Genomic DNA, 10882 nt, shown 5'->3' with positions numbered 1-10882 from the left:
TGGTCGCCCTGAGTTATTCAGTTAGACTTAAGGGTATTCTTATGTGCTTCAGAGACTATAAATCAATCCTTTTTTTTAAATATTTTGGTAACGCACAGACAAACAATCAAACAAACAGGCAGATGGACCACGATGAAACATTACTGTCCGCCTCTCTAGTTGACTGGCTATATATATATATGTGTGTGTGTGTGTGTGTGTGTGTGTGTGTGTGTGTATACAAAATCGAAAGTTCGTTGCCAGAGTGATAAAGAAATCCAGCAAGGTGGATGGCAGACAATATTTGAGCTCCGGTCAAGGATAAGAAGCGAATAGGAAAAGAAAGTCGAGAATGAGGAACACGAAGAACAAGGAAACTGAAAACAGATGGAAAAAAAAAAAAAAAAAAAAACGAGAAGGATTTAGGGAACTCCTATGAAGCGACATTAAGGAACACCTGACAAAGAACACGGAAAGGTGGAGAAAGACAATGAGGAATGTTACAAAAAGGGGTAAACTGCTGCACCCGAGAAGAAATAGGAAATGGAGAGAAATATAGAAAAGAAGAAGAAGAAGAAGAAGAAGAAGAAGAAGAAGAAGAAGAAGAAAAGAAAGAAGGAAAAGAGAAGAAAAAAGGGAAATAATAATAATAATAATAATAATAATAAGAAGAAGAAGAAGAAGAAGAAGAAGAAGAAAAAGAAAAGAAGGAGAAGAAAGGAGTAAGAGGAAGAAGAATGAAGAAAAAGAGGATTAAGCAGAAAAAGAAGAAGAAAAAGAAAAAGAAAAAGAAGAAGAAGAAGAGGAGGAAGAAGAATCCAGCCAAGAATTTTGTCGAGAGGGGCATCAGATGCTTAAGGGCCAGAGAGGCGCAAAATATATAATCTAGTTAAACACTTTGTACTCATGATTCTCATAATGAATAACTAAGTTTTTTTTACTTACCTGAGCGTTGGGTCCCTCCATCCCCTTGTTCAATGGGAAGACGAACACACTCTTTGGGAGAGTTCTAGGCACCGAGGTGGGAGGTGGAGACCGAATGAGATGTTCATGAACTTCAGAGAGAGAAAGCGCCCCCTCCTGACTTGCCTGAGAGGAGGGAAGGTTCATGAAGGCGAGGAATGAGGGAAGGCATATTCACTAACGGTCCCTGTGACACTGCATACACACGGACTCGTGTTATGTACAGTAATCCAGCGGGAACCCCTTACCCTTGATCCTGCCCTTACCCATGCTAATTAACGCAACGAAACTTTTCAACTATATTAGCCCCTTGACGCACGATATGCTTCAGTTTTTGTGCGGCAAGGGGTTCAGCGGCTATTTTTATGAGACCTTTTACTATTATATATATATATATATATATATATATATATATATATATATATATATATATATATATATATATATATATATATATATATATATATATATATATATATATATATATATATTATATATATATATATATATATATATATATATATATATATATATATATATATATCAGGTTCAATAATGAGAACATAAAACTATGATGGCACTGTCTTTGCAGCAAACTAGACTTGCAAGGTAGTACGGCACAGTGTGGCCGCTGGCTTACCTGCGTCACGAGGTGAGCACGGTCCTCCTGCTGGCTGCCGCCCACGTCCTCCGCGGCCTCTTCCTCCTCCGTCAGTGTGGTCTGGGACTCCGCCACTCTCTGTAACATTAAAATTAAGCTCATGAGCATTATGCTGGTTCAGATGGTGTCTGTCACGTCGACAGCTGCACAGCCTTTCTGAAAATTGTTTCCTCCAGGCAACCAACGTTAACAACACTCCTCTTGCTGACACTCACCTTCACTCGGCGGAAGCCAAACATAACCCTCGGACTGAGGCCACGGGTCCTCATGGCGCACATTGCTTCAGGGCAATATAATAAACACAAATCCAACTCCACAACAAGCACAGGAAAAAAAATGTTAAACACAGTTCCAGCAGAAGCCGGGAGCCGCGCGGCGTCCCGTCGGCCCTGAGCGGCGACCGCACAGTGGCTAGAGCTGTGGCAGTGGTGGCGGTCACGTGGCGTGCCTCACGTCCTTTCTTAATAATTGAAGAGCAATAGCTATCTGCGATGTTATCCTGAGGAGCGCACGTATGTAGCAACGCAATTTTTATTTACTTCATTTTACGCTTCACACTTCAGCACAAAAGAAAAATTATCAAATACTTGCAAGATGAACAACTCGAGAACCGAACACAGGAACATGCAAAGGGTCGATACGTGCTGTTCGCACTAATGAACACGGGACACTGTCTACCTCTCCACATTTTGCCTCTACATATACTGAATCATAGGAATACGTGTGTGTGTGTGTGTGTGTGTGTGTGTGTGTGTGTGTAATTCACCTCTTGGTCTGCTGCGGGTCTCTCTCGAGACAGCCAGCCGTTCCCCTACGGAAGAGCACAGAGCTCATAGTACCGATCTTTGGGTAGAACTGAGACCACTCACAACTCCTTGCCTGACGTCGCGTACCTACTCATTGCTAGGTGAACAGGGGCTACACGTGAAAGAAGATAAACCCAACTTATCTTCACCCGGCCGGGGACTCGAACCCCGGTCCTTCTGGTTGTGAGGCAGACGCTCTATCCACTGAGCTACCGGGTGTGTGTGTGTGTGTGTGTGTGTGTGTGTGTGTGTGTGTGTGTGTGTGTGTGTGTGTGTGTGTAAAATTCACCACGGCCTGATTGCCAGCTAATACCCTCCCGGAGTGAGCTTTGGATCTCGTTTAACTAATCTATGGGTATACTGATGTGACCTCACACACACACACACACACACACACACACACACACACACACACACACACATTATCCTTACTGAAGGGGGGATAGTGACCGCTCCCCATCAGAACAAAAAAAAAAAAAAAAAAAACTCGGCCTGAGCGGAGCCCAAACCCCAGCTTGCCATCCGTTGTCTCGTGAGGGCAGCCTTATTGAGTCCACTGCAGAACGGGAGAGTTGCATTTGTTTGCTGGTGTGTAGAGATAAAAAATGGGGAATGGTCTGAGTTGCTATAGTCTGTTCACTTAAGTCCGACCCAAGCTGACATAAACCTAAGCGTGTTTGCAAGCTGCGTGCTGATTGGCTGCTGCTATGGCTTCCAAGTTTTCTTTAACCTCTGTTTGTGTTTATCTCACGCAGCACTTTCTGCTATTCTGCACTGTGCTTACGAACACGCTTAGGTTTATGTTGCCAGCTTGGGGCAGACTTAAGTGAACAGACTATAGTGGCCTAGGTGCTCATCTCCATCTAATTGGCATTTTAGCCTGAGGTGGGTAAGACCCCTGAGTCACATGACAGGTGTAACATCTGAGATACCACAGTTTTCCTTCCTCAGATCTCTCCAGGTTCCATTTATCGGCGACCCAGACAGAGAGGAAGAAGAGCTGGTTGAGCTGGGCGCCGACTTCCTCGGTCCTAAGCCCTCGGATTCGTAGCTACTCGTGATAACCACTGCGCCACGGAGGCATACTGTTTCATTCCTCTTAATGTGAGTTAGTAATAAGTGTTCTTTTCTATCTTCTCCCTGTAATTCCCGGAACACAATCTCTTTCCATATTTATTTTTCCTACTACAACTTGAACAGCATCGTCACCTCGAGAACTTAACCTCGTTCGGGCATCATACTGTTTTTGCTATTTCCAGAGTATACTCTTTTGTGCGACGAGTTTTGTGTTTGAATAAATGAAGAGGCAGCGTCGTGGTCCAGAGCAGACAGCTTCTCACCAGTCACCGCCACATCAGCCGGGCGGCGCGTAGCATGAGCAGTGCATCACACGGCGTTAAGAATATCACATGTGAAATAATTGTCGTCGGCAGATTCGCAAGGACACCATCAGCGTCTCCCCAAGTGTTGCCTTACTGGCGTGTCCCTGCATGTCACATCTAAGCATCAGCACGCCTCGCGGCTTCCTTTGGAGGGTGCGCACCTAACAACACATCGCTTCGTTGATAATGACTCAAGGGCGCACCACTACTCAGCACTCATCACCCCTATCATCACCACCACGACCATCATTAAATACGCCAATACACCCATTACCACCACTCACTAATCACCACCACTGCCCCAACACCACGCACTAATCACCACCACTGCCCCAACACCACGCACTAATCACCACCACTGCCCCAACACCACTCACTAATCACCACCACTGCCCCAACACCACTCACTAATCACCACCACTGCCCCAACACCACTCACTAATCACCACCACTGCCCCAACACCACGCACTAATCACCACCACTGCCCCAACACCACTCACTAATCACCACCACTGCCCCAACACCACGCACTAATCACCACCACTGCCCCAACACCACGCACTAATCACCACCACTGCCCCAACACCACTCACTAATCACCACCATTGCCCCAACACCACTCACTAATCACCACCACTGCCCCAACACCACTCACTAATCACCACCACTGCCCCAACACCACTCACTAATCACCACCACTGCCGCCACCACCACACATCGCCATCACGGCTCACTGTGCACCCACCTGCAGGTAAGGGTTGTCCTGCCGGGAGAGTCTGATGGCCTCCATGTCAATTCCTATGTCGCGGGACTTGACGGGAGTGTGGTGCACGGCCCCCACCGCCGCGCCCACGTCCCCATCCTCTAGCAGCGTCACCGAGGCCTCCAAGCAAGCCGCCGCCAGAAGCCTCCTCGGCGGGGAGGCCATGTCGTCACGTGCCCAGCTCTGACCATCATCCGGACCTGTGGTGGGAGACCCGTTGGAAAACACTTAGGTGGGTATTATAAGACACTTTGGCTTCTCACATCACCTATTTCTAAAGGTCAAAGAGGGGGTCAGTCGGGTTGTAATGAGTGTTTCTTCAGGTTCATGGTACAGAAGAAGGGTCACATTACCACCAGGGTCATAAAACTACCCCTGGAAATGCCCACAACTCCTAGGAAAGCCTTGTCAAATATGTGTTCTTGGGCGGCGAAATGTCTTATAATACGACCCTTGAGTATCGAGACAGTGATGAACAATAAACATAAAGGACATATTCCACATTAATGCATGAACGTTGAGATGAAAGGAAGGAAATGTGAGATGGATGTCAAAGTGAAACATGGCGATTTGAGTGGTGTGATAGGCGGTGACTTGTGACATATAGGCGCATGTGTTGTTATAAGCAGTCTAAAAGAGTATACAGCGTTCTAATGTTCTTTACTGCAGTACATCCTCAGGGCAGGCCTAATATATTGGAATGACTTGGAGCCTTAACGCTGGATTGAATGGCCGTCAAGCTGCGATACAGTTTGTGAAGTTGTAAAACTAAAGTGTGTGTGTGTGTGTGTGTGTGTGTGTGTGTGTGTGTGTGTGTGTGTGTGTGTGTGTGTGTGTGTGTGTGTGTGTGTGTGTGTGTGTGTGCCACCAACCCATTCTGTAGCTCACATGTCATTATTCATACTCACTATATTTGTGAGGGCATTAACCCAGTCCTCCATAGTGAGCACCTTCAATCAATATTACACACACACACACACACACACACACACACACACACACACACACACACACACACACACACACACACACACACATAGCGCGTGCATAACCTTGGGAAATATGTATAAGAATTAGGAAGAGGGCGTGTATAAATTTCACCATTTTTCCAGGTAAATTTCTGCGGCGTGTGGGTGTTGTCAGTCTCTTCCCTCGACAGGCTGAGTGACTGCAGTAAGGGAGGGAACGGATAGAATAAAGGGGAGGTGTGAGGGAGGGAAGGCATTTATGTGGAATCAGGAGGAATGAAAGACTGGAGGGAAGGAGCGGAGACGAAATTTGAGGAAAAAAAAACCTCATGAGGGAGGAATGTGAGAGGTGAAAGTGAGAAGTGAGGTAGAAAATGGAGTAAACGAGGTAGAGGTACGAGGGCTAAAAGGAATGAGGTAAGAGGTAAAAGGAGAAACGGAAACGTTATACGAGTGAAATGAGGATGCAGCAGGAAGGAATTCAAGAGTGAAGAAATGGGAGGAATTATCTACCTAAGGAAGAGAGGCACGAGATGTAGGAGAAGCGTGACAGAAGGAAAGAAAATGAAGAAATTAATTAGTGACGGAGGTATGAAGAGTGAGGAAAGAGAACTAGGAGAGGGCGGGGGAAGGTGTGAGGAGCGTGGAGTGAGGAATGAGGAAAGCGGGGGCAGCACTAGAGGTGTCTGGCAGCTTGCAGGGTTCCAGTCGCTCCTCCCCGGCCTGCTTCATGGAGTTATTGATCAGTGTGGTGCAGCATTCAATGTGTACGTCGGCACCTGTGTGTGTGTGTGTGTGTGTGTGTGTGTGTGTGTGTGTGTGTGGAGCGGCCAAATTCTATGCATTAATAGGTAGTATCAGTGTGAAATAGCAATAAAGATAATGATAATAATAATGATATTAATGATGATGATGGTGATGATGATGATAACAAAACTGTTTTAACAAATTTGTAAGAAATAAGGAGAAAATATGTGGCAACACCTACATGCCATGCAATAAAAGTGGACATGAAAAGCTAGTACATTTAGGCTAAGCTATAATAAACGATAAAAATATAATTAAATTGAAACAGTAAAAAACTTAGCATGACAGATACTTAAAGTTCAAAGACTAGAAAATTGAGGATCCTTTTAGGTGCGGAATTACATGGAGTTCAGTAACTGGCTATAGCTTGTTGAAATGACGTGTGAAGTGTTGCATTGGGCGGGCGGGCGGGCCAACAACCTCAGCCTAAGAGCGGTGGCGTGGGTGGTTTAAATGGTAAAGGTAAAGTTGGGGGCATACGCAATAGTTGTGTAGCTGCGGTGGTCAACTCCGTCACATTGGCCCTTGAGCCTGTGGTGGGTAAGGACACATTACACCAAGACATCCAGGTTACCACAGTTTACCTTATCATTTCTCCATCTGTCTGCGTGTATCTCTGTCTTTCATACCCAGTCCTTCGCTATACACACATACACAAATTCATACATACATGGGTAGTAGTGTGTATGAGCGAGCGAGTAGGAGTGAAGAATGAAAGGCCGCTAGGAAATTTACCATGCAAGTGATCAATGATGCAGCAGGAGGAGGGGAAGCACCGTGAGTAAGCGTGCGAAGGAGTGGGAAATGTGGTTTGTGAATGAGTGATTGGATAGCAAGGAATGGCTAAAGGGGCTATTACACTTGGCAACTTTTTCGTGGATCTTCAGTCAAACCACGATTTCCGCTAGCGTGGTTCTCATTTGTTTCATGTTATTGCTGCTGCTGCTGATGGTGAGTAATACCGTCGTCCTTCGTCGAAATCTACTGTAGTTTTGGAAGATCGTGGACACGTGGTCGTATTTTAAAACATTTCGTCGCCCAAGTTCACATATTTGACATGGCTTTCGTAGGAGCTGTAGGCCTTTCCAGGGGTAGTTTTATGACCCTGGTGGTAGTTTGACCCTTCTTCTGTGCCATGAACCTTAAAAACACTCATGAAAAACAGATTGATCCCCTCTTTGACCTTTACAAATAGTTGATGTGAGAAGCGATGGTGTATTATTATTATTTTTTTTTTTACGTCTAGGCCTACTGCACCGGTAGGCTTCTTCCCGGCGGATCCTGATGGTCGGTCCAAGGCTTCTTCCCGGTGGGGCCTGATGGTCGGCCCAGCCCGTTCTGGCGCAGGCGAGTGTTTATAGTGGCGCCATCTTGCATTGGCTCATGCTGCCCTCCCGGAGCTCATCTTTAATCCTAGAATCTAGAGTCCGGGTTGATAGGTGGTCTTCTGGACAGCATGTGGGTAGTTTTAAGCCACTCGGCGGCGGCTGAAAAATCCCAGCTTGGTGGCACCGGGCGGGGATTGAACTCGCGTCCTCCTGAACACGAGGCCGTCTCGCTATCTGTTCAGTCACCGCCTCCCCAATACGGCCCTTATATAAGCCCCTTCAGTGCGTGTACCATGAACGACAGCACGAACAGTGATGTGAGGGTGAAATGGTGACGAGAACATGATAAAAGAAGCGGCATAAGAGTTTAGTGAAAAGGGAGGAGAAAGGAAAATGGAAATGCGAGAGACATCTACATACCACGCAGGGTGATGTCCGGCTGCCTGGTGGCGGTGGCGGCGGTGGGGGTGGTGTTAATGGAAGTAGCCTCGTCCTCGGTCTCGGTCTCGCACTCGTGTTCTCGCCGACGCTTGAAGATGCTCGTCAGGAACTCAAAGGGGCGGCGCGTCGACTGCTCCTCCTCGCTGCCTGACAACATGGGTGCCTGCAGCTGCACGTGTATGGGAAATGATTATAACATGCACGGCTGACCCCCCTCCCCCCCCTTCACCGTGCCAACCTGAGTCCATTCATATGATACTCTCGTCACTCATTATGCATAAATTACTCCTCCTGCTCATCCACTATTTATGATATTATCCCAGTTACTTTCACTCCTATTTACTGCACGTACGTATGTATATATGAGGGAATATTAATGATGTGCCCGCCTGAATGCGCTCCTATATTGAGTCAGGAATATTCTCTTCTCAGTTATTGAAACATTAGTTATTTCTGTTACTTCCTTTCTCACCAAGTTAACGTATATGGAACATTCGTATATAATATGCACGTCTGACTCCAATTCCACGCCTGTGTCTTTACTTATTAGTACAGTAAATTGTTTTTATCACTCATTTGTGAGATAGGCTTAATTCCTGACCCTACTAACTTGTACTCCTAATTAACATACCTATAACTAAGTACTGTTATGAAAACATACACACACACACACACAAAGAGAGAGAGAGAGAGAGAGAGAGAGAGAGAGAGAGAGAGAGAGAGAGAGAGAGAGAGAGAGAGAGAGAGAGAGAGAGAGAGAGAGAGAGAGAGAGAGAGAGAGAGAGAGAGAGAGAGAGAGAGAGAGAGAGAGAGAGATAACAAGTCATCTCTTCAGCGTGGGCTTCGATTTCTTCATACATTATTCCTTAATTCTCCGGGGTGTGTCACACTTGATGTTTAAATTACCGGCATTATTGGTGCAAATCAAGTTTCAGTCTAGTATGGGTTTATGGGGAGGGGGAGCGGATGGTTGTAGCGTCCCAGCTGGCACACATAGTCCTTATTCATTGGAGTATTATTGTTTCGTAATTCATAAGTAACTGTAAAGGACTCTTGCTACTCATTCATCAATGTTTTTTCTTCCAAACTTATCTTTTGCTTTTAGAAATGCATGGGCCAGCAACGTCTCCGCCAGTTCTTCTCCCCCACACACAGTTGCTATCCATTTACAGGGGCCTTGTCCGCCTTCGTATGGAGTATGCATCTCACGTGTGGGGGGGCCTCCACTCACACAGCTCTCTTGGACGGAGTGGACTCTAAGGCTCTTCGTCTCATCAGCTCTCCTCCTCTTACTAATAATCTTCTACCTCTTAAATTTCGCCGCCATGTTGCCTCTCTTTCTATCTTCTAGCGATATTTTCATGCTGAATGCTCTTCTGAACTTGCTAACTGCATGTCTCTCCCCCTCCCGCGGCCCCGCTGCACACGACTTTCTACTTAATCTCATCCCTATACTGTCCCAACCCCTTATGCAATAGTTAACCAGCATCTCCATTTTCTCATCCCCTTCACAGGTAAACTCTGGAACAGCCTTCCTTCTGTATTTCCTCCTGCCTATGACTTGATCTCTTTCAAGAAGTGTCTCAAGACACTTCTCAATCCGAAATTGACCTCTCTTTTGGCCACTCTATACTTTTCACTATATGGGAGCAACAGTGAGCGGGCTTTTTTTTCTACATCTTTTTTTTTTGTTGCCCTTGAGTTGCTCTCTGTGCTGTAAAAAATATAAATGTAATCCTGTTAAGCATATTCTGCAATAGCTCTTCAGTCACGGACCTCACGAAAAAAAGTGGCAAAGTAATGATAATAATGATAAATAATAAACATAATAATGTCCAGGATGCAGGCTCCACTGACTCGCATATGGTTGTTAAGCTATTGTTCCTTTTGATATTGATGGATTGATAAACTTTAGAAACGGTGATATTGTGTTGTAAATTTTAGAATGACAAAACAGTAGCAGTATGGTTATGGTGGCAATCTGTACCAGCTCCACCACCTCAGTCACCAAAACCAAGCATAAACCTCATTACTCGCTATTTCTGGTTATTCATAAACGTGTGGAAAACTGGTAAAACACGCAGGTAAGTAGGTGAGCCTCTGGCAAGCTCCTATTCACTGAAAATTATTCCTGCACTTTGTTAAAGATTTTGCCATCGTAAAAACTCACTTTGTTTCATTACATACATTTGGTTTATAATATATATATATATATATATATATATATATATATATATATATATATATATATATATATATATATATATATATATATATATATATATATATATATATATATATATATATATATATATATAAATACATATACCCAAGCCTTTAAGCACGGGAAGGGACAGCCTCATTTACCGCCTGTGCCAAATCTAACGTATATTCAACCCAACTTTTCATAAAGTAATCTTATTCTAAATCATCTATATGGAAATGGTGAGAACACACACACTTGTCATTTTCTTGAATGTCGACATGAATGGCTTCATGAATTATCGCCTCTAGCTGTAAGCTGAATTAAACTACAACTTCCATCAAATTATTTCTTCCCATTGAGTAATGTATGGGCGGCGGGAGCACACACTCCTGCCCTGCCCCTCCACGTGAGCGGGCGTTCATACATAATTATCAACATCTGTTACTCGTCCAAGGTATGAACTTAACTCCAAGTCTCATTATATCATCCCCTTTAAGTCATTAAAGTCTGGGCGGTGAGAACACACACACACACACACACACACACACACACACACACACACACACACACACACACA

At 44.9% G+C, this 10882-nt stretch overlaps 1 protein-coding gene across 1 annotated transcript in view; it reads right to left on the bottom strand.

Moving 5' to 3' along the window:
• LOC126984992 (uncharacterized) overlaps positions 1-10882 on the bottom strand; it is a 122906-nt gene that overhangs the window by 58985 nt on the left and 53039 nt on the right. Inside the window, exons 3-4 of the mRNA XM_050839221.1 lie at positions 8079-8268; positions 4538-4755 (exon numbers count right to left, since the gene is read on the bottom strand). Coding sequence (XP_050695178.1) covers positions 4538-4755; positions 8079-8268 — 408 coding nt within the window. The remainder of the gene's footprint in view (positions 1-4537; positions 4756-8078; positions 8269-10882) is intronic.

Source organism: Eriocheir sinensis, chromosome 58, assembly GCF_024679095.1.
Source record: "Eriocheir sinensis breed Jianghai 21 chromosome 58, ASM2467909v1, whole genome shotgun sequence".
Lineage (NCBI taxonomy): Eukaryota > Metazoa > Arthropoda > Malacostraca > Decapoda > Varunidae > Eriocheir > Eriocheir sinensis.
The sequence above is the reverse complement of the archived record's forward strand: the minus strand, read 5'-3'. Positions and strand labels throughout refer to the sequence as shown.